The sequence below is a fragment of the Oryctolagus cuniculus genome, chromosome 3 (genome assembly GCF_964237555.1).
Source record: "Oryctolagus cuniculus chromosome 3, mOryCun1.1, whole genome shotgun sequence".
NCBI lineage: Eukaryota > Metazoa > Chordata > Mammalia > Lagomorpha > Leporidae > Oryctolagus > Oryctolagus cuniculus.
The window spans coordinates 75078457-75105601 of NC_091434.1; the positions used below are offsets into that span (position 1 = coordinate 75078457).

The 27145-nt window shown below is 39.1% G+C and overlaps 1 protein-coding gene across 3 annotated transcripts in view; it reads left to right on the forward strand.

Annotated features, from left to right (window-relative positions):
* The window catches only part of SCN9A (sodium voltage-gated channel alpha subunit 9), a 185835-nt gene that overhangs the window by 68844 nt on the left and 89846 nt on the right, over positions 1-27145 (forward strand). Inside the window, exons 2-8 of one of the 3 annotated variants that reach the window (XM_017342620.3) lie at positions 9213-9520; positions 12853-12971; positions 13314-13403; positions 14474-14602; positions 16271-16362; positions 17139-17345; positions 26771-26834. In XM_017342620.3, coding sequence (XP_017198109.1) covers positions 9263-9520; positions 12853-12971; positions 13314-13403; positions 14474-14602; positions 16271-16362; positions 17139-17345; positions 26771-26834 — 959 coding nt within the window. In that variant the 5' untranslated portion in view covers positions 9213-9262. 3 annotated transcript variants of the gene reach the window in all.

Consider the following 27145-nt stretch of genomic DNA (forward strand, 5'->3'; position numbering starts at 1 on the left):
TATATCAAGCCTTCTTAATTTAAAAATCCAAACTGTAAATGCTCTGCTATTCGAAAGATGTTTGAGCACCAACAGCACACTATAAATGGAAAATTCCACACGTGACTTCATGTGACAGATTATAGCAAGAATGCACGCTACAGATATTGTATAAAATTCCTTTAAGGGTATGGGCATAGATGTATATGAACCATAAATAAATTTCCTGTTTAGAATTGGGTCCTATCCCTAAGATAATTCCATATATTTATGTAAATATTCCAAATCCCTCCAAAAATCTGAAACACTTTCCAAGCATATTTTAAAGTTTATTTATTCATTTTTATTTATTTGAAAGGCAGAGTGACAGATGGAGACATAGAACTATCTTCCATCTGCTGGTTTACTCCTCAAATGTTTCAAATAATCAGGTTTGAGGCAGACTGAAGCCAGGAACTATGAACTTAATCTGGGTCTCCCAAATCAGGGTGGCAGAGCCCAAGTACTTGAACCATCTTCTACTGCCTTTCATTAACAAAAAAATTGACCTGAAATAGAGGAAGACATAGATCCCAGGCACTCAAATATGAGGTGTAGGAATCCCAAGTGGTGGCTTAACATCCTAAGTGGTGCCACAGTGCCCACCCTTGTTTCAAGTGTTTTTGATGAAGGATACTCAGCAATAGATTTTAATTATGAAAGCAGGATGAAATTGATCAAAACAAGATTGAAACAAATCAATAACAGAGCTCCATTTATGTACATTATGTTTGCACATTATGCAAACGTCTGCCAAGCACTTTAAACACACTTAACCATCTCAGTCCTCAACATTCCTTGAAGCAATTTTTTTCCCCAAAGTTGGAAATGGAGCTTCTGAAAAATTAAGGATCACCAGCTCTAAAATGTGGGCCAGGGGTTGTGACAGGAAAGGTCAAGATGATGACTAATCAATGAGGAAAATACAGTGTGGATTTTTCTGTGTTGAATTCAAATGCACTTCGTGAAATATACTAACCACTCCTAAAAGATTGCATCCATTTTACAAATTGGATAAAATGGAGGCTTAGTCATTGTCGCTCCCCCTCTTCGTGGAGGAACGACACAGGACCCTGCGCTGTTCTTTCGTCTGCTCGGCCCTCCCCGGGTTTGCTGCTGGTTCTTCCCGGGTTGGCTACTGTCCCTTCCACCTCCGTGGAAGGGCAGTTCCCCCTGCCACATTCCCCACTTCCGCAGGGGAGCGGCACACCGCCGGCCGGCTCTCTCGGGGGCTGCACAGGTGTTCCCCTTAGATGTTCCTCTTAGATGTTCCTGGTGCATGCCTCCTCCTCCAATCCTATAGTCCTCCTCCGCCAATCCTAACTCGGCTGCCCACACGCCGAGCACGCTGCTCTCCCCCAACCAGGAGCAAGTCCTACAGTTCATTGGCTGAACTGGAGGCAGCTGTGTAGAAGCTGTTTTCTTCTCTCCCAGCGCCATATTGTGGGAGAGCAGATGCACAGAACAAGTCCCAATTCCAGCAACAGTATAGTCCGAGTTGCTCCCCACAGATCCCCCTTTCTTTTTATTTTTTGGCGTTGATACGCGCCTGTCTTCGGTGCCCCGTGGCACACACTCTGCTCTGCTTGCTAGAGTTGCCACAGGTTCTTACAAGTCCTATCAATCAGGCAAACCGAATCCGGGTCCTCTCTTCGCCATGTTGTGAGGAGGTTTTTAGGCGCTGATGCGTGCCTGTCTTCGGTGACCTGCGGCTCATACTCTGGTCGAGCCGCCTGCTGGTGCTTACCGCCTTAATCAGGCAGACCGAATCCAAGCTTTCTCATTGCCATATTGTGGGGGAGACTTATTAGTGTTGGTTCGTGCCTATCTTCGGTGACCTGCAGCGCATAAGCTGCTAGCCGCCCGCAGGTGCTCATCGCCTCACTAATCAGGCAGACCGAATCCAAGCTCTCTCATTGCTGTGTTGTGGGGAGGCCTTTCCCTATTTCTCTTTCTCCGGGCATTCCTATTTCTCCTATTTTACTTCTATCTGCCAGCATTCCTATTTCTCTCATTTTACTTCTAAACTTCTGTTTCTCTTATCCCTGTGGCTTCTCGGCGCCTCGCCCTGCCGGCGCCCGCCCCGAGGCTGCTTCTCGGCGCCTCGCCGGTTCTGAGCCGCTTCAGCCCGCACCTCTCTCATCTGCGCGGCTCGGCTTTGCGCGCACACTCCGCGGTTACGCACTAGCCCCGCATTCCCTATCTACTTGAGCCCCGCACGCTCTGTCTGCGCGCGGCAGCCTCCGCGAGTCACACAGCGTAGCTTACGTCTCCACCATTAGCATTCAATCTAAGTTCCCCGGGCTAGCCTGGCGAATTCAACCCAGCTCACGTCTCCGCCCCACGATTTGGCTTCCCGTCCTTTGCTCCCCGGGCTAATCAGACGGATCCCAATCTGGCTTACGTTTCCGCTTCTGGTTTCAACTTTTCGCCCCCTATTCCCAGGCTAACTTGAGAATCCCAAAGTGGCCTTCGTCTCCGCCTCGGCCTGCCCCCCCGGCTTCAATTTCCCTAACATTCTTCTCTACCCGGTATATTTCCCCAAGCTTTCCTCCAACAATACTCCTCCCTCATTTCTCCTGGCCTCTCCCCACAGTCCGCATCCGAGTCTGTTTGTTCTAGCTTTCACTTTCGCTTTCGACCTTAGAGATTTCTCCCAGCTTCTCCCCGTAGTCCGTATCCGAGTCTATGCCTAGGCTTTCAATAGCTTCTTCCGGCACCTTTTTCGTCCGGCTTTTCCCTAGGCTGTTTGCTAGTCTCTCTCTCCGAAATTTTCCCCTTCTTCCCGTTTCTTCCCTCCTAAGTTTCATATCCGTCCTAAGTTTCCTATCCGTCCTGGGTTTCCTATCCGAGTCACGGCACCATTATGTCGCTCCCCCTCTTCGTGGAGGAACGACACAGGACCCTGCGCTGTTCTTTCGTCTGCTCGGCCCTCCCCGGGTTTGCTGCTGGTTCTTCCCGGGTTGGCTACTGTCCCTTCCACCTCCGTGGAAGGGCAGTTCCCCCTGCCACATTCCCCACTTCCGCAGGGGAGCGGCACACCGCCGGCCGGCTCTCTCGGGGGCTGCACAGGTGTTCCCCTTAGATGTTCCTCTTAGATGTTCCTGGTGCATGCCGTCTCTCTCCTCCCTTACAGTCCTCCTCCGCCAATCCTAACTCGGCTGCCCACACGCCGAGCACGCTGCTCTCCTCCAATCAGGAGCAAGTCCTACAGTTCATTGGCTGAACTGGAGGCAGCTGTGTAGAAGCTGCTTTCCTCTCTCCCAGCGCCACACCGTGGGAGAGCAGATGCACAGAACAAGTCTCAATTCCAGTAACAGTACAGTCCGAGTTGCTCCCCACAAGTCATATTTTAACTATTTCACAGGAACGCAAATTTTAGCAGAAACTGTAGAAACATATAAAGTGAAAAAATATTTTTTAAAAATGAATGTTTCTAAATAGTATTTAATTAATGTGCTGAATAAATGGTACATATTTCCTACACAATTATGTATTCAATTTTTGTAAAACTATCACTGTTTTTCATCCGAATTTCTTTCTTTCTTTCTTTCTTTCTTTCTTTCTTTCTTTCTTTCTTTCTTTCTTTCTTTCTTTCTTTCTTTTTTTACAGGCAGAGTTAGACAGTGAGAGAGAGAGAGACAGAGAGAAAGGTCTTCCTATCCTTTGGTTCACCCCCCAAATGGCTGCTACAGCTGGCGCGCTGTGCCGATCCGAAGCCAGGAGCCAGGTGCTTCCTCCTGGTCTCCCATGCGGGTGTAGGGCCCAAGGACCTGGGCCATCCTCCACTGCCCTCCCTGGCCACAGCAGAGAGCTGGTCTGGAAGAGGAGCAACCAGGACAGAACTGGCGCCCCAACCGGGACTAGAAGCCAGGGTGCCGGCACTGCAGGCGAAGGATTAGCCAAGTGAGCCGCGGCCCCAGCCTATCCCAATTACTTTCTAACAACATAGGAGCAATAAGTTGATGAAGCTTAGTAATTTAATCTAGCTTCTTATCATTCCCAGGTCTTGATGAGAATCTCATTTCTTACTCAGAAAAGGAACACCACTGCTGCTTCTGTTCACCAACTCTGGATGACTAAGGTTGGCCTAGCCTTCAGCTAGGGATAACCTTTATTAAATGCACTGTGTATTTAATTTCAAAATTTCTACACATTTAAAAATGGAGATTAGTATGTATGTTTACATTACCTGTATTCCATTGATAATTCATTATAGCATTTTAAAAATTCATTAAACAGCTGGCGCTGTGGCTCAATAGGCTAATCCTCCACCTTGCGGCGCCGGCACACCGGGTTCTAGTCCCGGTCGGGGCGCTGGATTCTGTCCTGGTTGCCCCTCTTCCAGGCCAGCTCTCTGCTATGGCCAGGGAGTGCAGTGGAGGATGGCCCAGGTGCTTGGGCCCTGCACCCCATGGGAGACCAGGAAAAGCACCTGGCTCCTGGCTCCTGCCATCGGATCAGCGCGGTGCGCCGGCTGCAGCGGCGGCCATTGGAGGGTGAACCAACGGCAAAGGAAGACCTTTCTCTCTCTCTCTCTCACTGTCCACTCTGCCTATCAAAAATAAAATAAATAAATAAATAAAAAAAATTCATTAAACAATCTTTTAAAGCACTCTTTAGTGCCCAGTTATTCATTCTTAGTTCATTTTCAGTTAATGAAACCCAGACAGACTTTGGATTCATCACTATTTTCAAATATTAAAAAACTTTACAGCAAAAATCTTCATAAATTTTGGAAGACATATATGAATATTGCCTTTGGATACATCTCTAGAAGAAATTATTTGACAAAAAATTAATATATGTAAGTTTTTTAAAAAGATTTATATATTTATTTAAAAGGCAGAGTTAGAGAGAGGGAGAGACAAAAATCTTCCTCCAACTGATTCACTCCCCAAATCTCCAGAGTGGCCAAAACTGGAACTCCATCTTGGTCTCCTATATAGTGGCAGGGGCCTAAGCTTATGGATCATCCTCTGTTTTCCTTGGTGCTTTAGCAGGGAGCTGGATCATAATCAGAGCAGCTGGAACTCATGAACCAGTGCTCATTTGTCATGCTGGAATCGCAGGCAGCAGCTTAAACCTCTGTGCCACAATGCTGGCCCAAAACTTTTGGTAAATATTGCAAAATTACCCATAAAACATTTGCATACATTATTCCTATCATCTGGACAGCAGAAAGTTATTTCCTCCATATCTTCTCTAGTAGCATATACTCTTATCAAAATCTTTGCTACTTTGATACTATAAGTTTGGTTCCTGGTATTTTTATATCTTTGATTACTAGTGAGAGTTGACATGGTACCAAGTATGTATTAGCCACTTTTATTTTTATAATTATATCTTTGTACAGTCTTGTACTCAGATTGCTTATTCATTAAAGAAAAAACTGCACCTGTCATTTGGGTTTTATGTAGATGCCTTCCACTTTGTTTTTAATTTTTATTTATTTATTTGAAAGACAGACACACAGAGACACAGATAGTTCCCATCATTGATTCACTTCCCAAATGCCTGCAACTGACGGGGCTAGGCTAGACCAAAGCAAGGAGCCAGGAATTCAATCCAAGTCTCTCATGTGGGTAGCAGAGAACCAAATGCTTGAGCCATGACCTGCTGCTTCCCAGGGTCTTCATTACCAGGAAGATGAAGTCAGGAGCAGAGCCAGGACTCAAACCTAAGCTCTAATATGGGATTTGGATGTTCTAAGTACTGTAAACCAAACTAGACCAAAAGTCTGACCAGTGCCTTCCATTTTTAAAAACTTTCATTATTTTGATATTAATGCTCTTTTTCTTTTTTGGTGTAAAACTTAAAAACCCTTCTACATTTTCACATTATGTAAGTGTTTATTTTTATCTGAATTGTTAACTTTATTTTTTCACTTAAATAACTATTCTACCAAAGTATCAAATCTTAAACTGGATGCCGCACTAATAAAAATAATCCCTATGTCTTGATTAGCTGTTCAGCATACTTAGGCAGGAGAACATGCTAGGATCACAGGTCAGTTCTACCAGATCAGTAGCATCTTCTCTGGGAATGTTGGAGAAATTTGAGACTCCACTTTTAGGGTTAGGGTTAGGGTTAGGGTTAGGGTTAGGGTTAGGGTTAGGGTTAGGGTTAAGGTTAGGGTTGCCTTGCCTGATATTATAATTTCTAGGCAAACGCAAATGGCAACTAGAGCTACTATTTAATTAGTAAAATGAAAGGAAATTTCAGCTCTTCAACTGGAAGATGATGATGCAAACCAATCTGGATCTCTTGAACTCAGTTTCCCAAGGCTGTGATGTTAAGGTGTTCAGTGTCTTCCTTCAATTTAGCCTAATCAAGAAAAATTGTCCTTGCCTGGTACCACTGACATTGATCAACCCTGCCCCTCCTGTCTGTATATATTTTAGTCATTCAGGAGCTGTGTGTTGAGAATGTATGTGGAGAGACAGAAAGAGAGAGAGAGAGAGAGAGAGACAGAGAAAGAAAGAGAAGGGGTGGAAGAGAACGGGAATATTGGATAAGTGAATCCAGTAGATGACATTTGAGTTTGTGATATCAGTTTACCTGGGTTTCTGTCAAATTATTATTTTTTTTATTAAAGAATCATTTATTTATTTGAAAGGCAAAGCTATAGAGAGGGAGAGGCAGAGAGAAATCTTCCATCTGCTGGTTCACTCCCCAAATGGCCACAACTGCCAGGGCTGGGTCAAGCTGAAGTCAGGATCCAGAAGGCTCATCTGGATTTCCTATATAGGTGCAGGGGCCCAAACACTTGGGCCATCCTCTGTATTCCTGGGTGTATTAACAGGGAACTGAATTGGAAGTGGAGCAGCCTGGAGTAGAACCAGCACCCACTTGGGATGCCCTCACCGCAGGCTGTGACTTAACCTGCTATGCCACAATGCCAGTCCCTAAATAGTTATTGAAAGAGGTGACACTCTTCAATTGAATGTAGACTGCACAAAGACACCAATTATTCAACCATATTTTCCCCAAAAGCCCAGAAAGTGCTTACTGAAAAGCTGTTCCAAAAAAGTAACCCTACCATCTCACTTTTATGATTGCCAAGAGTGCTAAGGAATCTCCTAAGCACAAATATCAAATGCATTTACTTCCTTTGTTCTCAAATTGATTTAATATAAATGTAAGACCACTAACTTCTAGAGTCAAGTCATCTGGTTTCTGATAAAAACTCTATAAACCGTACCATGCTTTCCCCTTAAATTCTAAAACTGATCCTTAGCTTCTTCTTCATTACTTTTAGATCAAAAACAATGCCATATTTATACTAAGCCAATGGAGAATCAAAAGCTGATTAGTGTTAGCGGATTTCCATTTTATTAAACTCCTTTCCTCAGAACAATTTTTACATATTTCATGATTCTGTTTTCAGTACATTTATATATCACTATGTTAGAGTGTACAAGTCAGTGGTTTTTAGTTTAGTCACAATGTTACACAACCATGATCCTTACCTAATTGTGTTTCTTTGAAGCATTTAAAGTTTTCTTATCTAAGGGCGGGGGAAGGGGTGGAAAGAGAGAGTGCTCCCATCTGCTGGTTCATTGCCTAATGCTCACAATGGCCCCATGCCATTTCCAAATGACTTTTTTGATTGCCTTTAAATGAGTTTACCATTGCCCTCTCTTTTTAAAAAATGGGTGGTACTTATACAGTCAAAGAATGGAGGAAGAAAGTCATCCATTTTGTCATAATTGAAATTATTTTATTTGATGTGGAAATAGGAAATAATGGAAAGGAATGATTAGTTTCACTACTCTCTTTTTTTCTGTCTATACAACCCCATTTTCACAACTTTTGATTTATATAACTTTTATATTTAACATTGGAGAGTAAAACAGCAGAACATGAATCTTCTAAATGCACTCTCTCTGTGTGTGCATGATGATAGCATTTGTTATACAGCCTTTTAGGCTGTTCAAACTAGAAGCTATTGTGTCCCAAACTCACTGAAAAAAAAAAAAAACATTTCTAATGGAGGAGTTCTGAAAGAACATTAACTTAGTGAAATAATTAATCTGTTATTTTTAAATTTAGAATTGCTGTTTCTCCAAGCTCTTTAACTTAAAATAGTCCAAAATAATAATATATAGAAACTCAAAGGTCTTTATTATACTTTTGCTTCCCTTACTTTTGTAATGTTTTACATACACATGTAAGTTAATTGGGCCAGTCAGTCTGAATGCGTATGACAGTGGTGGTTTTACATTTTGTATTAAATCACTTGGAAAATTTTCCTATTTTTTTCTTCTTTTTGTTCTCCCCTAAAATATTTTCACAAATTGTTTTTAATTTAAATTAGAGGCCTGCGCCGTGGCTCACTAGGCTAATCCTCCACCCTGCGGCACAGGCACACCGGGTTCTAGTCCTGGTCGGGGCGCCGGATTCTGTCCCGGTTGCCCCTCTTCCAGGCCAACTCTCTGCTGTGGCCAGGGAGTGCAGTGGAGGATGGCCCAAGTGCTAGGCCCTTGCACCCCATGGGAGACCAGGATGAGTACCTGGCTCCTGCAATCGGATCAGCGTGGTGCGCTGGCCGCAGCGCGCCGGCCGCGGCGGCCATTGGAGGGTAAACCAACGGCAAAGGAAGACCTTTCTCTCTGTCTCTCTCTCTCTCTCACTGTCCACTCTGCCTCTCAAAAAATAAAAAAATAAATAAATAAAAATAAAAAATTTAAATTAGATAGAGCTTTCTGATTTTAAGGGAGATAGCTATATATTGTAAGAAAATATAAACCTGTAAAATAGAGTAAAACCATCTTACATTCCCTTGTTTCACAGAAATAAGCTTACTTAAATGAAAGAATAACAGGGACTATGGGCACATCATGAATTGTAAGACACAAGATGATCAGGTGGTCAGAGGGCAAAGGAGAACCTGGAGAGTGATATTCCCAGAAGTAATGTCATAAAGACTTTTTAAAGAGGAAGTGAGTTGAATTGCACCAAGAGTGAAGAAAGGCGAAACATAAAGTATTCAGTTCAAATTTCTAAATTAAGATGGATAGAAGCCATGAGGTATGTGGCCTACTCATGGTACTCACTGGACAGACTGATAATTCTATGAACACAGTGGCACTTGTAGTTGAAACTAAAAATCCACGCGGCTTTCATTGTTGTTGTAAATCACGTTCCTGGCAGCCCCACACTCACACCTTTACTTCTGTGTGTCCACTCAGGCCTCTCATGTTATGAGCTGAAGGAGAAATAAAATATACAGGATGAAAAGATGGCAATGTTGCCTCCCCCAGGACCTCAAAGCTTTGTCCGCTTCACAAAGCAGTCTCTTGCCCTCATTGAACAGCGCATTGCTGAAGGCAAAACCAAGGAACCCAAAGAGGAGAAGAAAGATGACCATGATGAAGGGCCAAAGCCCAGCAGTGATTTGGAAGCGGGCAAGCAGCTGCCCTTCATCTATGGCGACATTCCTGCGGGCATGGTGTCCGAGCCGCTGGAGGACCTGGACCCCTACTACGCTGACAAAAAGGTGAGCTTGTTTTAACTTTATTGCTGGGTTTCCGATGGCTTCCTTCTGTACAAAAGTTACTTTTTTTGTTTTGGGTTTATTTTATTTATTTGAGAGGTGGAGTCACAAACAGAGGGAGAGAGAGAGTGGTCTCCCATCCACTGGTTTGCTCCCCAAATGGCCACAATGGCTGGAGCTGGGCCAGGCTGAAGCCTGGAGTCAGGAGCTTCTTCTGAGTCTCCCATGTGAGTACAGGGGCCCAAGTGCTTGGGTCATCTTCCACTGCTTTCCCAGGCCATTAACAGAGAGCTGGATCGAAGAGAAATAGTTGGAAATCAAACTCGCACCCATATGGGAGGCACTGCAGGCAGAGGTTTAACCTCCTTTGTCACAGTGCTGGCTCCCAAAAATTATTTTAAAGTGAGATGAAATGGAATTCAGTAAGTAACATCACAGCTGTACAGCTGTAATATTCAATTCAATGCCTAAGTAGATTATTGAGAATATATACTGATTCTATTTTATCATTACGGCAGTTCTGATATGTGAACACTACTTTTTATTTCTTTAATTTTTTGAAGTGTTCAGTAAAATTTTTTTTTCATTTTTGGACATAACACAGTGATCTCCAAAATTTCATAGTCATACCTTTTTGTTCTACTCTTACAATTAAATCCTGTGTGTGTATTAAGACCCAAATTTCCTTAGAACTTTTCAGTGTAAATGAAAATTGATAATTTAGGCTTTTAAAATTCCAGAATGATTCTTAATAAAAAGATCTATTTATTTACTTGGAAAAGTTATGGTGGAAAAGGAGAGACAGAGAGAAAGAGAGAGAGAGAGACAGAGAGAGAACGAGAGAGAGATCTTCCATCTACTGATTCGCTTACCAAATGGCTGCAATGGCGAGGATTGGGCCAGTCCAAAGCCAGGAACCAGGAGCTTCTTCCAGATCTCCCATGTAGAGGGGGCCAAGTACTTAGTCCATCTTCCACTGCTTTCCCAGGTAAATTAACAAGAAGTTGGATTGGAAATGGAGCAGTCAGGACATGAACTAGCAACCAAATGTGATGCCAGTATCACAGTCAGCAGTTCAGCCTACTGTGCCACAATGCTGATCCCTTGACTAATTCTTAAAAAAAAATCAAGTGCAAGTAACTTGATCTTGCTCAGTCTAGGTAGTAGGTTGTGATTCTCTTGTTAGCTCAGCTGAACTGTGGCTCATGAGTTCTTTGATGATTCTTTTTTAAAAAAAGATTTTTTTTTTATTTGAAAGAGTGACAGATGGAGGAGAGACAAAGAAAGAACAATGGAAGTTCTTTAGAAGTTCTTTTATCTACTGATTCCCTTCCCAAATAGCCTCAACAGCTGAGTTGGTCTAGGCTGAGGCCAAGAGCCTAGAACTCTATCCAGGTGTCCTGTGATACTTGTTCCATCTTCTGCTGCCTTCCTAGTCGCACTAGGTGGATTAGAAGAGGAGCAGCTGGGACTAGAACTGCCATTCCAACATGTGAAGCTGTTGATGTGGGTTGCTGGCATTGTGATTGGAATTTAATCCATGGTGCCACAACATTGGCCCCTCTCCAGTGATTCTGATAGACATGTGACCCTGTCTTTTCTTCACTTATCCATCTCCATTTGTATTTATCTGTATGATACTTCATTTTGCTTTATATTACAGTTATTGTGTTCTTACCATTTTTCTAGGAAGTTTCTTGAATTAAAAACTCATGCCCCATTCATATTCAAACTCCTTTTTTCTGCCTATTAGGGCAAAGTTGCTCACTATACAGTTGTAGAAAGAATGGATATATGGATTTTAGCAAGTACAATATACTAAGATTTAAGAAACAATTGGGGGCTGGCACTGTGGTGGATAAAAGCACCACCCACAGTGTCGCAATCCTATATGGGTGCCAATTCAAGTCCTGGCTGCTCCACTTCCAATCCAGCTCTCTGCTATGGCCTAGGAAGGCAGTAGAAGATGGGCTAAGTCCTTAGGCCACTGTACTCATGTGGGAGACTCAGAAGAAGCTCCTGGCTCCTGGCTTCAGATTGGAGCAGCTCCAGCCATTGTGGTCAATTGGGGAGTGAACCAGCGGAATGGAAGACCTCTCTTTCTCTCTCTCTCTCTCTGACTTTCCTTCTCTTTCTGTGTAACTCTGACTTTCAAATAAATAAATACTTTTAAAAAAAGAAACAATTGGTTGAGTTCAAGGACTATGCATTAATTTTAAAATGAATTTTCAAAGCAAACATGAATTTTTCATTAAATCATGTTTAAACATAACTGGCAAAGTGAAAGGGTACAGGAAAATAGAAGGGCTGGTGTAAATAATCAATTCTGGTCTGGTTTCCTGAGGGAACACTACCAAACACAAGGAAAAAGCCAGATTCATGAATTTATCTCACCTATGTGCAAAAAAGTTTATTTTTAGAAGCCAGCTCGTAAACTCACATAAGCCTCAGATGAAGTAAAACAATAAAAACCCAAGTAAGTATCTTCTAGATAACGCTAGTAATGTGTCTGCTACCTGCAGAAAAAAAGACAGGGATTTGCAGTTGGTCTTTCTGAAATCCAAGCCAATGTCTTGGGTTGTTTTAATGTTTTGTTGTTATTGTCATCTGTTTATTTTTGTTTTCCTAACTAAATATCAAAGCCATAGAGAGTGCTACTCATCACTCAATGACTGCATTAAAATGTTTTAACAATTTTTATTCATATTTTTCAAATTATCATGGTTAGTAGCAAGAGAGTCCTTCAATTTATGTTCTTATATTTTTGATATTATTATCGCTACAGCCAAAACAAAGAAATTCAGTTGGTGTCATTGGAAAGATTCATCAAACTCTGGACATTCTTTAACTTTATGAAAATAGTTTTGAAAGAATATATATTTCAAAACATTTGCTGTTAACCATGATAATTGTCAACAAACATTAAAATTATCAAAATGTTATAGTAAAAACAAAGGATATCTAGTTTCTATCTGATTTGCTTTAAAATGCAGTGTAATGGAAGAAATAAATCACAATTTAAAATAATTTTAGTAGTTACATTATTGTTACTATGAAAGAAATGTGAAAAAGGAACTAAATAGTATCTTGGAAGCTGTAAGGAATGAGTGCCCATAAGCCGCTCAGTTCTTCATTTTTGAAAAGAAAAGGACTTGGAGTTAATTGGCTAATATGTTGACAACTTCACTGATAGCACTGCAATAACATTGCTTAAGTCTAATTATAGTATTTCTTTAATACACACTGCCACCCAGAGAACTCAACTGCTGATATTGATATGGTAGCTTGAAATTCTGAATCTTTAATTTCATACTGCTTTCTCTTTTTTCCTGCAGACTTTCATAGTATTGAACAAAGGAAAAGCAATCTTCCGTTTCAATGCCACACCTGCTTTGTACATACTGTCACCTTTCAGTCCTCTAAGAAGAATATCTATTAAGATTTTAGTACACTCATATCCTTTTCAAAATGCTTACTTGCAAAATAATTTAAAGTGAAGTTTTTCCCATATCAGTGGAAAATGGATTTTAGTTATTGCACTTTTGGAAGATTCTCACTTTAGTATGTCAATTTCAATATAATTTAGTATAGGTATCAAAGAGGTTTGGGAGAATAGCAGTATTAGAATTTTAGAATATATTACTCATATTTATTTCTTGTTCATAGATACTAAAAAGTAGTCTATATGCTCATTTAGAACTATCTCCTAAAGAAAATTTATTAACATTTCAACAGTCATCATCCAATATTCAAAGTTCCTAGTGCAGTCTCTTATCATTCCTTGATTCTAAGCTACCTTATTCAGCATGCTTATTATGTGCACTATTCTGACGAACTGCATATTTATGACCATGAATAACCCGGCAGAGTGGACCAAAAATGTAGAGTGAGTGGATATAAGTTCATTTTAATATAACTTTAGTATTATCATCTTCATTATTTTTCTTTGTGTAAGTTTTTACATCTTTAAAAGCTGCAGTGTTTGTCATTCCATGTTATGTGAGGATACTCCTAAAAGTTCATGGGGAGTGAAATCAAAAGATAAGTTTATCTAAAGGCAAAACAAATTTTGAAATCCATGCAAACTGGAGTATTCAGAAAGTTAATAGAAAATACATGTTGTGCAATGACTTCAAAAATGCTTGCATTAAAAGAAGCACTTTTTAAAATATTTATTTTACTTCTTTGAAATGCAGAGAGAGAGAGAGAGAGAGATTGATTGATTGAGATCTCCCTTCCAGCAATTCAGTATTCAAATGCTGGCACCATCTGGAGTGGAGTCAATTCAAAACTGTGAACTGGAAACTCAGTGGGGGTCTCCCATTTGGGCCACTACATGTGGCCTCCCAGGGTACTCAGCTGCAGGAAGCTGAAACTGGGGGGCAGAAACAGGGACGGGGACCCAAACCCAGGCACTCTGGAATGAGATGCAAACATTCCAAGCAGTATCCCAACTGCTAGGACTAACACTCCAGAAAATTACCTTTTAATCCCATTTCTCCATGATGTTTTTGAACTTTACTTGTATAGTTGTTCTTTCAGTTGTTTCTTCTCTCCTATGTTATTAACTCACCAAGAGTAGATTAAATGATTAGATGCTACAGTGTTTCCAGAAGAATGAATCCATCAGATATTCTGTTCTGTTCTTAAATATGTTACATTGCACTTACTTGTGAGATGAATTTTTGATAGTAGCAATGTAGGAATTTTCTAGGTAGACCTGATATGATGTTCTTAATTATTTTAAGTCCCTTAATTTTTGGAACTGTTTCTGATTTGGACATTTTAATATTTTTCTGAAAATACATTTATTGTAGTGTATTCCATTAGAATGAGTCCAGAAAGCAATAGGCACTCTCCACTAGATACCTTCCTTTGCTTAATCAGAGAAAATAAAGATTGACATGGTGCTGGAACCTTTTCATACCCAATAGCTGACTGCATTTTTGCATTTAGGTACACATTTACTGGAATATATACTTTTGAATCACTTGTGAAAATCTTTGCCAGAGGTTTTTGTGTAGGAGAATTTACTTTCCTTCGTGACCCATGGAACTGGCTGGATTTTATTGTCATTGTTTTTGCGTAAGTATTTTCAGTTTTATTTTTTTTAAGTTGAAACCTTATGAAAATCAGAATTCACAATATTCCAATAAAACAAGATGTAGGATCTGATTGTTACTATGTGTAATGATTGCACTGAAAGGAAAATGAAAGTTCTATGCAAGCTAATCATTGATAGGGAAATATTATACTTTTCAGAAAAGATTATTTCCACTCAAAAGTATATGTCATTTAGATTGATCATCTTGCCTCACAATTATCACTTGAGTGGACAGTGTATACAGTACTAGTTAGGTTTATACTTTTTCCATATTCTTATTTAAAAATGAATACAAATTGCAATAAGCACAAAAAAGGACTCTTGTGCCTTTAATTATAATGCTCTTTATTAGCCTGTATTGAAGGGTTAATGAATGTAGTAAAATATAAAACCAAATGTTTTTACAAGCGCTGTCACTGCTTACTACACCTGATATTCATGCATTCTCTGTGAGTTATATATGCATCCATAGTTTATTTTCAAGGGGAAAGTAAGGTATTTTTTAATTTACTCATGTTATTCTTTTCTCAGTGTATTTTTCAGAAGCATTAGTTTTCAAAATCCCAAATCTAGATACAATATATTCCCTTTATTATCTTGAATTATTAAATCCATGTTAATTGGAGCCATTTAGACAATTGAGAAGGTCTTCAGATTTCTAGTCTGTGGTTTCCTCACCCAGGCCTGACCTCTGCCCACTCCTTGTCCACCACGCTCCATCCTTTCAAGGTAACATACAATTCTGTAGTACCATCTGGGGCCTGCTGATTAGAAAACATTTTATGTAAGAGGGCTGTCTCTTCTCATGGGTCTCCTTTTTCTATCCATACTATTCATATACCATAAAATTCACCCTTTTTTGTTATGCAATTCAAAGTTTTTAGTATATTAACAATGCTGTGCAATCATCACCACTATTTTAATTTGAGCACATTTTTATCACCACACACACACACACACACACACACACACAAACCCTATACCCATTAGCAGTCTTTTCCAGTTCCTCTATTCCTAGTCATTTAGGTGCCACTCATCACTGTTTTATCTCTACGGATTTGCCTGTTCTGTATGTTTCATATAAATGGACTTATAGAATATGCAGCCTTTTGTGCTGTACTCTTTAACTTGACATATTGTTTTCAAAGTTTGATAGGAAATTAAAATCTAACTTACTCGACTGTTGGGGACCTAATAATTAGAGCACTTAATTGTTTATTTAAGCAGCTAAGTGTATGAAATAATAGGAATAATATTTGTATTTTGTTTGCATCAAATGAGTCAAAGCAAATTAAATTAAGTATGTTAGAAAAAAGACTTGCAAAACTATCCATTTAAAACAGAAGTTTTCCAAATATAGCAAATACCTGACTGAAGGCACAGGTAAGTATGGTAGACTTTATCTAAATTCTGAATAACTCTGATTTAATTCTACAGGTATTTAACAGAATTTGTAAACCTAGGCAATGTTTCAGCTCTTCGAACTTTCAGAGTCTTGAGAGCTTTGAAAACTATTTCTGTAATCCCAGGTAAGAAGTAATTGGTGTGAAGCATTAGGCCACTCATAACTCCAACTGTTTGGGAGTTGCTCTTTGTTTGTTTGTGTGTGTGTTGTCACCGTGTTTGTGTATAAACTCCCCCTATTACAGATATGTGACAGAGTTTGTGGACCTGGGCAATGTCTCAGCGTTGAGAACATTCAGAGTTCTCCGAGCTTTGAAAACAATTTCAGTCATTCCAGGTGAGAGTGGGGTTAAACACCGAGGCTGACTTTGATCTTTTGAAGGAAAGACAAAAAAAAGTTTGTTTTATATAAGTTTAATTAAATTCAATTGCTTCTGCCTTTTTTACAATCATTATTAAAAGTCAGCCTTTGAGTTTAATCAATTGCATGGATCTTGGAGGATGAAGATGACCACTTGGCTCACATCTCAACTTGAAATTTTCCCTCCTGTCTAAGGATTTATTTTACACTTGCTAATCCAGGAAGGAAAATTTCAATTTGTTCTAATTGCTTTTCATGTAGTTAAGAAAAGAAATAATAAGTATCAGCATGAGGATATTGCATGGCACATTTTATATTTTTCCTCAACAAACCATTTCTTAATTTAAAAAATCACTCTTTGTGAGTTGTCACTATGTGGTTCAATATGTTGTTTTGGTGCCATTTTGAAGAGATGGTTTGTTTGACATGCATTTACTGAATTAGAACATAGAAAAATCATGTTTTACAAATAAGTATAGTTATGGTTTAAGCAACCAAATTCTATTTTGACAACTTGAGTATTCTTTGAAAACATTTTACTAATATTTTTGATCATTTGCTCTACTATAGAAAAGCAGAATATATCTAAAATTGTAACTCCACTCTTTTGAACTAGTAGACTTCTTTTGGATTAGGTTACTGAGATAGTCAATTTGATTTAATGCATGCATTTTTAGGAAAGCGTGTGTTTTGTTTCTTTCTTATTCACGTTCCTTATGCAGTTAGAAGTCCGTTTTGCCTTTTGCTTTCAGGCCTGAAGACCATCGTGGGGGCCCTGATCCAGTCGGTGAAGAAGCTTTCTGACGTCATGATCCTGACTGTGTTCTGTCTGAGCGTGTTTGCTCTAATAGGGCTGCAGCTGTTCATGGGCCACCTGAAGCATAAATGTCTTCGGAAAATAGAAAATGAAACATTAGAGAGTATAATGAGCAGCATTGAGAGTGAAGAAGACTATAAAAGTAAGACAGTTCTTAAATCTTAATAGTGTCAAATAATGCTAAAAGTGGTGTTCTCTTTAAACTATGAAATGTTGTTTTCATTTTAAATATTCTAAAGTTATTCAGATATATAGAAAGTTGCTGCAGAGTAAATTTGGATCATATTGCATATGATTTTGTTTTTAGTAAAAGCACCCCGAATAATATCTTCTGGATTTTTAAAAAAATATTTAATGATTTATTTGAAAGTCAGAGTTATAGAGAGAGAAGAAAAGACCAAAAAATCTTCCATATGCTTGTTCACTTCCCTAGATGACCACAATGACCATGGCTGGGCCAGGCTAAAGCCTGGAGCTGTTAGCTTCTTCAAGGTCTCCCACATGGTATGCAAGGTTCCAATACCTGGGCCATCTTCCACTGGGAGCTGGATTTGAAGTGAAATACCTAGGACACCAACTGTGGCCAAATGGGATGTAGGCACTGCAGGTGGTACGTTGACCTGCTATGCCTCGCTGCTGGCTCCACTTTTAGGTATTATTTTAGAATAGAAAAATATATAATACATTAACATTCCTATAGTCACACTACTACATGGGAGAACTCCAGAACTTCTTATCCCTACCTAGTACCTGTTAATAAACATTTCACCCTCTCCCCTTCAAACTTCCCTCCCCAGTCTTTGGTAAACCACCATTTTATTTTTAATTTCTGTGAGATCACTTATATTTTAGATTCTAAATATGAGTGAGATTTTGTGGTATTTGTCTTTCTGTGCCTGACTTCTTTCACTTAATATAATGAACACCAGGACTATCCATGTTGTTTTTGCAAATAACAGGATTTCACTTTTTGTGGATAATATTTTGTTATGTATATGTTCCACATTTTCTTTATCCATTCATCAGTTTATCAACAACCTAGGTTGTTTCTTTCCCTTGGCTTATTGTGAATAGTGCTGTAATTAACATGGAAGTGAGAATGTCTCTTTGATTTATATAAGTCCCCTCAGTTAAATACTAAGGGCTGGGAATACTGGATCATACGGTATATATTATATATTTAGTTTTTTGAGGGATCTCCATGCTGTTATCCACAATGGCTATACTAATTACATTCCCAATAACAGTGTTCAACTGTTACCTTTTCTCCACAGCCTCAGCGACAATTGTTATTGTTTGTCACTTTGATTATTCACTGGAGTGTGCTATTTTATTGTGGTTTTGATTTGTATTTTCATGCTGATCAGTGATATTGAGGATTTTTCCATGTACCTATTTTTATTTCCATGTCCTCCTTTAAGAAATGTCTGTTTATCGCTTCTCGGCCTTTTGGCTAAGATCAAGTGTGAAGAAATGTCTGTTTAGATCTACTGTCTGTGTTTTTTTTTATATATATATAAGAAAATTTGAAAGAGTTACAGAGATAATGGAGAGAAAGATTTCCATCTGCTGGTTCACTCACCAAATGGCTGGAATGGGTAGGGCTGGACCAGGCTGAATCATCTGGATTTCCCATGTGCATGGCCAGAGCCATGTACTTGGCCATCTTCTACAGCTTTCCCAGCTGCATTAGCAGGAACTAGCTCAGTAGCAGAGAAGTCAGGACTGAAACCCATGCTCATAAGGGATGTCAGCATCACACATGGCTGCTGATCACAGCACTGGCCCTACTGTCCATGTATTAATTGGATTATTTAGGTTTTTTTTTTTCTGTTGAATTTAATACCTTATGTATTCTGGATGTTAACACCTTGTGAAATATATAATTTACAGATATTTCTCCCATTTCTGTAGGTTGTCTCTTCACTTTGTTGATTGTTTTCCTTTGCTGTGCAAAATCTCTTTAGTTTGATGAAATATTTGTCTATTTTTGCTTTTATTCCCAATGCTTTTTGGGTATATTCTAGAAAATCCTTGCCCAAATCAATGTCTTGAAGTACCTTCCTTAGGTGTTCTTGAGTTTCAGGTCCCACATTTAGGTCTTTAATCATTTTGAGTTGATTTTTGTACATGGTGAAAATAGGAGTCTAGTTTGATTCTTCTGCATGTGGATAGCCTATTTTCCTAGCACCATTTATTTTAAAAGATTATCCCTTTTTCAATGTACGTTCTTAACCTCTGTGTTAAAGATCATTTGGCTAGAAGTATGTGGGTTTACCTGTATGATCTTTATTCTGTCCCATTGGTCTATGGATATGTTTTTATGCCAATACCATGGTGCTTTAATTATACAGTCCAGTAACACAATGCCTCCTGCTTTGTTCTTTGGCTGAGACTGCTTTTTTTTTTTAATTTGTAATCTTTATTCTAGTTTTTTCTAGTTCTTTGAAAAATATCATTGGTACTTTGTTAGGGATTATACTGATTCTATAAATTGTTTTGGGTAATACGCACTTTTAAATGATACTGATTCTTCCATTTCATAAACCTGGAATGTCTTTGTATTTCTGTGTCCTCTTCAATTTCTTTAATAAATTATTTATAGTTTTTGTTGTAGATATATTTCACCTCTGTTTCAGAGGTTTTTTTTTTTTTTTTTTTTTTTTTTTTTTTTTTTTTTTTTTTTTTTTGACAGGCAGAGTGGACAGTGAGAGAGAGAGAGAGAAAGGTCTTCCTTTGCCATTATTTCTCCCTCCAATGGCCGCCGTGGTCGGCGCGCTGCGGCCGGCACACTGCGCTGATCCAATGGCAGGAGCCAGATACTTATCCTGGTTTCCCATGGGGTGCAGGGCCCAAGCACTTGGGCCATCCTCCACTGCCTTCCCGGGCCACAGCAGAGAGCTGGCCTGGAAGAGGGGCAACCGGGACAGAATCCGGCACCCTGACCGGGACTAGAACCTGGTGTGCCGGCGCCGCAAGGTGGAGGATTAGCCTATTGAGCCACGGCGCCGGCCTTGTTTCAGAGTTTATTACTAGATATTTTATTTCATTTTTTGTACCTATTAGAAATGGGATTTTTTTTCAGATTAGTTACTATTGCTATATAACTTGATTTTTGAAATTAACTTATTTATTTATTTGAAAGACAGAGTCAGAGAGAGAGAGAGAGAGAATCTTCTTCCACTAGTTCACTTCCCAAATAGCCACAACTGCCAGAGCTGGGCTGGTCCGAAGCCAGGAGTCTGGAGCTTCTTCCGGGTCTTTCACAGGTGCAAGGGCCCAAGGGCTTGGGCCATCTTCTACTGCTTTCCCAGTTGCATTAGTGGGGAGCTGCATTGGAAGTGGAGCAGCTGGGACTCTAACTGGCACCCATATGGGATGTTGGCATTGTAGGTGGGGTTTTACCTGCTATGCCACAGCACTGGCCCTAACTACTGATTTTTTTTTTTTATGTTCACTTTGTGTTCTGCAACTATTGCTGGATTTGTTCATTAATTATAATAGCCTTTTGGTAGTCTTTTCACTTTTCTATATATAAGATCATGTCATCTGGAGCATGACAATTTCACTTCCTTGTTTGCAAGTTGCATGACCTTTATTTCTTTCTCTTGTCTAATTGCTCTGGTTAGAACTTCTAGTACTATGTTGACTAAAAGTGGTGAAAGTGGGCATCTGTGATTTGTTCCAGATCTTACAGAAAAAGGCTTCAGCTTTTCCCCATCCAATATGATGGTAGCTCTTTGCTTATGAAATATGGCCTTTAATATTAAGGTATGTCCATTCCATGCATAGTTTGGTCAGTGTTTTTATGCATGGATGTTGAAATTTGTCAAATAACATCGGGGCATCATTGAATTGATCATGATTACTGTCCTTCATTCTGTTGATGTAATGTATCATGTTTATTGATTGCATATGTTGAAGCATCTTGCATCCATGGGAATGAATCTCACTTGATCATGAACAAGGATCTTTTTAATGTTGGACTCAATTTGCTAGTATTTTGTTGAGGATTTTTTCATTTATTGGCCTATAGATTTCTTTTGTGTGTGTGTCCTTGTCTGGTTTTGGTATTAAGGAAATACTAGCCTCATAGAACAAATCTGAGCATGTAAAAGTTCTACAGGTCAGAAGAAAATATGTATGTGGTCATCTTAGGAAATGGGAAATTAAGTCTATTCTAGGTGTCAGTTTGATATTGGAGATGTTTTATTTAAAATGTAAGCGTTCAGTTGGTTGTGAGAATTTCTTCACCAAAATTCAGGCATTCAGGAGCAAGTATGGAAAAGATAGCTACTAGATTGATTATAGGTGAGTTGGGGCTTTGCCAGGTTAGTATAATACACAGAGGGATGTATGGAAGTGAGCAAGTAATTAGAGTCCATGAAGTTAAGCTAGACAAAGAAAGAAGTGAGCCTAAGAGTTTGTTGATAGATCATGAGATGTGGTTGAGGTAAGTGAGTTGTCATTCTTTTGTTGAAAAAAATAAAAAAAAGTAAAGTATTTTATGTGAAAGGCAGGAAGACAGAAATCTTCTATCCTCTGGTTCACTCTCCAAATGCCTTTAACTTCTAGGGCTGGGCCATGCCAACAACAGCAGCCAGGAACGTCATCTAGGTTTCTCATGTTGGTGGCAGGGACCCAAGCACTTGAGCCATCACCTTCTGCCTCCCAGGATGTGCTTTAATAGGGAGCTAGAATCAGGAGTGAATGCAGGACTCAAACCGAGGCACTTATTCTAATGTGGGATCTAGGCATCTTAAGAGGTATTACAACCACTACATCAAACACCTGTCCCTGATTTAGCATTTTTGAAGGATCATAGAAGTATAATTTTAAAGGCCTTCTACATAGAAAGACAACATAATCTACAAATGTTTTTTGTTCCTATAGAAAAGCCTCTTCAGAGGTGTTTTTCAACTTCATTACCAAATAAATAAACTTACTGTCCATCCTACTTAAATATATATAAATAAATTTATGGATTTCATTTAGTGTTAATCACTGTCTAGTTTGATGCTTGATGAACAGCCTTTTTGCTGTTATAAATGAATATAAGTTTCATGCACAGTCTGTAGGTAATTTTCTAGTAACTATTGTGCATTAATATATTGGGCTTCTACTGGCTTAACATAGAATATACTATTTTCTGAATGTTTGACATTTATTAAAGAAAATTTGGAGGAAAACCACAGTTGTCTTCACTGCTACCAGAGAGCTTCTTGTCTCTTTCATCTATGACTCTTGTGGGAACTACATCTCCTCTGCCCTAGCTCTGCACTAGTTTCTTGGAGTTGTGTTTTTCCCCCTTGGTTGGGGAATATACCCTCTAACTCTAAAAGTCCAAGCCACACATAGTTACTACAGATTGTCTCTGAGTTAGGGCAGATAAACCTAATATTAGAAAATTTAGGTCACTGATTATGGTTTACCATTTTGTTCTACTTATCTTTAAATTGACAGAAAATTCCCTGAGAATCTGCTCCAAATTGATTATTAATTATAGGTTTTTGTTATATCAATGTTTATAACTTTCTGTTTTCACCTTTATGTATTTCACTGGGTAGTTAGGATTTATTCCATCCCTATCCATAACCTTTGCCATAATACTGCATTATCTTTCTAGAATAGATTTATTGAGAAAATAATTCCTGTGATCAAATTTCCTTTTCAAAGTATACAATTCACTGCTTTTAAAAATATTCACAGAATTTTGAATTACATAATTTATAGTATTTCCATCTCCCCTAAGAGAAACTGAGTGTCCATTAATAGCCAGCCCTTCTCTGATTCCTCCTATGTGGCAAACACTAATCTACTTTCTGCAACTATGAAGTTACCTACTTTGTACAGTCAATATAAACAATCATGTAATACATGGCTTTTGATATCTGACTTGCACTTAGCATAATTACTTAAAAGTTAATTCACATTGTACTGTTTCCATATTTCATTTCTTTTTATTGCTAAATGTTCAACCATATGTATATACAATATTGTTATACATTTATCAATTGATAAACATTTGGTAGGTTCCTATGTTTCCACTGGAATGAATAATGTAGCTATGGATATTCATGTGCAAGTTTTTATGTGGACATATATTTTCAGTTCTCAGTGTACATCTAGTAGTGGAATTAATGAGTCATGATTCACTGTTTATCTTTCAGAATCATGCTGATTTTGAATGTGCATAAGTAAACTTTATTTCTCTTTGCATTCCGCTTTCCCCTTTTCTGGAACTAGAACCAGCACCCGGGATGCCTGCACCACAGGCAGAGGCTTAGCCCACTATATCACAGTGCCGGCCCCCACTTTCCCCTTTTCTTTAGATGGTAACATTAAATTCTCTTGAGGCCAATTACTCTAATAATTTGATTTCTAGTTTACAAATTATTGCAAAGTGTTTTGTAAAACCTAAGTGAACTAAGTACATTGCTGCATCTGTCATCATTCTTGTTCTGAATTAAATATGACGACTAGTTGTGTGCTGCTATCGGCAGTTTTAACACATTCTAACATGTACCTTCTCAACGATTGGTATACGTGAACCACTGTTAGTTTAAAGCATAATTCTAAAGTAACACTTCTTCACTAAAATTACTTGGAGGTTTATGTATAAATAATTGTATCTTAGCCTCTATCCTCATTCTGCCCTGCTCACCCTAAAAGGCACAGGATACTTCTTTTTTTTTTTTTTTAATTTGACAGAGTTAGGTAGTGAGAGAGAGAGGTACAGAGAGAAAGGTCTTCCTTCCGTTGGTTCACCCCCCAAATGGCCACTACAGCCAGCGCTACGCTGATCTGAACCCAGGAGCCAGGTGTTTCCTCCTGGTCTCCCACACGGGTGCAGGAGCCCAAGCACTTGGGCCATCCTCCATTGCCTTCCTGGGCCACTGCGGAGAGCTGGACTGGAAGAGGAGCAACCGGGACTAAAACCTGGAGCTCATATGGGATGCCGGTGCCGCAGGTGGAGGATTAACCAAGTGAGCCACGGTGCCGGCCCCGCACAGGATACTTTTTAAAGACCTGTCTATACTCATTTTCACCTAAATTCCCACCTCAACCTAAGTGATTGTATTTTTTCTTCTGTGTAAAATAAAATAATGTTTAAGTCTATTAATTAGTCTTAACTGAAACTGTATAATAGTTTAAATAATAATAATCCCTGTCTTTAAGCAGCTGATGTAGAATGTGTGGATCATTGTATTAAGTGTCATACATAGAAAATCCTCTTTATGCATTTCAATAGCACTTTTTTTTTTAAAAAAAATTTAACAGGTTCATTGTAGTTCATATGTACAATCCTAAGAATATAATGATATTCCCTTTTCCTCCCTTCTTTTCCCCTGCTCTCCTTTATTTTTGAGATAAGTAGGTATCGCTATCCACATTTTACCGATAGAGCAGGTAAGCTATAAAGCTTAAAGAAAACTCACCTACATTGGAAAATATAGACGCAACATTCACATACAAGACTATCTGACTTCAAAGTCCTCCGCTGTTACTCCAAAAGCATCCTAATAATTATATTTTTCTTCTTTGATTTGCACATAAGAGAATGTTGGGCTTTTATGAAAAAGAATGGATATTTGGAAGAAGTAACATTTTTATTACTTTATACATTTACTATGCAAAGCAAACCTGCCCCCAGTCTGAGAAATAAGCCTTAATCGTGAAAGCAGAATTTATGAGACATTTTACTATTGAAAATAGGTACAAAGGGTTCCACGAATGGTGAAAAGTAGGAATAACACATCTATTTCATTGTTATATTCTTCAGACATGAAACTTTGTAAGTCATAAATAGGTATTGATTAGTGGTTAAATAATAAGAGTATTTCAGAAAACAGATCTGATTCAGATACGGTTTCACATTACTGACTTCCTTCTTCACTGAGTGTTTCAGGACTCAATCAGGGGCTCCTTTCTCTTCCTTCTTCTATCTTCCTTTGCCTCCCTTGGCTATCCTTTCTAGATAAATTCATCTAATCCCATGACTTTGAAAAACATCTATTTTAGGACTCCCAATTTAGTAGTCTACTGACCTCCAGACTCATATCAATCCAACTGTATACTTGAAAAATGTAGTTTATTTATGTTTTTTAAAGATTTTATTTATTTATTTATTTGAGAGAGTTAGAGAGAGAGAGAGAGAGAGAGAGAGACAGAGACAGAGAGAAAGGTCTTCCTGCCACTGGTTCACTCCCCAAATGGCTGCAATGGCCGGAACTGCGCCAATCCAAAGCGAGGAGCCAGGTGATTTATCCCGGTCTCCCATGCAGGTGCAGGGGCCCAAGGACTTGGGCCATCTTCCACTGCTTTCTCAGGCCACAGCAGAGAGCTGGACTGGAAGAGGAGCAGCCAGAACTAGAACCAACATCCATATGGGATGCCGGCACTGCAGGCATAGGATTAACCTGTTACACCACGGCGCTGGCCCCTTGAAAAATGCAGTTTGATACCCAGTAATAGACTCCTGCTACGTATGTGGTTCAAGCAGAGCTGCGATTTCTCCTGCAGGTCTCTTCCTACCCCCGTCTCCCTCATCTCAGGAACTGGCACCAGTACTCTGCAGTTGATATCTGCTTTGTGCTCCCTCTTGCACATGCCACACATTGCCCTCCACTCCACTTCTATTGCCTTCTCTCCATATCCACAGGGATTCTCTGAGTTGTAGCCGTCTCTTGTTTTCCTGTGATCACCTGATGATCTCAGTGGTTTTGTACTTGCTCTTCTATAAAATCCTCTGCTCACAAAGCTACTACAGTGACAATTTTTTCCCTTCATTTATATAAAGTGCACAGCTTTCATGTATCATATATATATAGTTTTAAGAACATAGTGATACTTCCCACCCTCCCATACACCCACCAATCCTTCTCCTCTGTTATTATTATTTTTTTTTTGCATTTTTGCAGTGGCACTTTCTGTTGGTTCTAATTATACTGGAAATCCGAATTCCTTCTCATGATCTGCAAAATGCTACATAATCTGATCTTGTTTAGCTCTACCACCATAATCCTCCCCACTTACCTCACAGTAGTTATTCTGGTCATCTTCCACATACAAACTCCATTTCCTTCCTAGGACCATTGCTCTTGCTCTTCCTCCTGTCCACATATCTGTTCACCAGGGTCTTTGACTGATTCCCATGCCACATTTATGTCCCAGTTCTAATGTTTCCTTCTTAGAGGACTTTCTATGACTACAGCTTATCACATTGCCTTGATTTATTTCCTTTAGCGCTTTTATCATTGAAAAACTTTTGTGCATTTTTTACTTGTTAAGTTTCTTTCTCTGCTCCCGTCCCCTAACCTCCACGCTCAGCTATATCAAAAGGAAGTTCCACACCTTGAGATCTCCTATATCATGTTTTTGTTCATATTCACTGCCTGGCCCACAAGAGGTTGTCAGTAAATATTTGAGGATGAATAAAATAAAAATGCATATACATTGCATGGGATCAGCCTGAATACATGTCTACATATTCATTAACTTATCTGCTTTATCAGTCTTAAAGCGTGCACACTGTAATATTCTATTGTTCAAATTCTTCCTAAACAGAGTATTTTTATTACTTGGAGGGATCCAAAGATGCTCTACTCTGTGGTTTCAGCACAGATTCTGGGTATGTAGTATTTGTTTTGTTTTTACCTAAAGACTGCAAAAGAAGAAAAAGCATGCTTGGCCATTTTGTTAATTGGTACATTTTGATTCATAGTGTTTTCATATATTGAATGAACAGTTTGACTCACTCTGTTCCCCAGTGAACTCAGATTCTAAAAGTTTCATTTATAACACAGACTTTTGAAAGCAAGAATTTAAGAGGTAGTACTTGAATTTCAAAGAGGCGCAAGTGATGTAAATCTTAAGCTAGTAAAGAAAGACTTTGAGAAAACACCACCAAATCTTGTTTGGATAATTTTAGGCCTTTCTTCT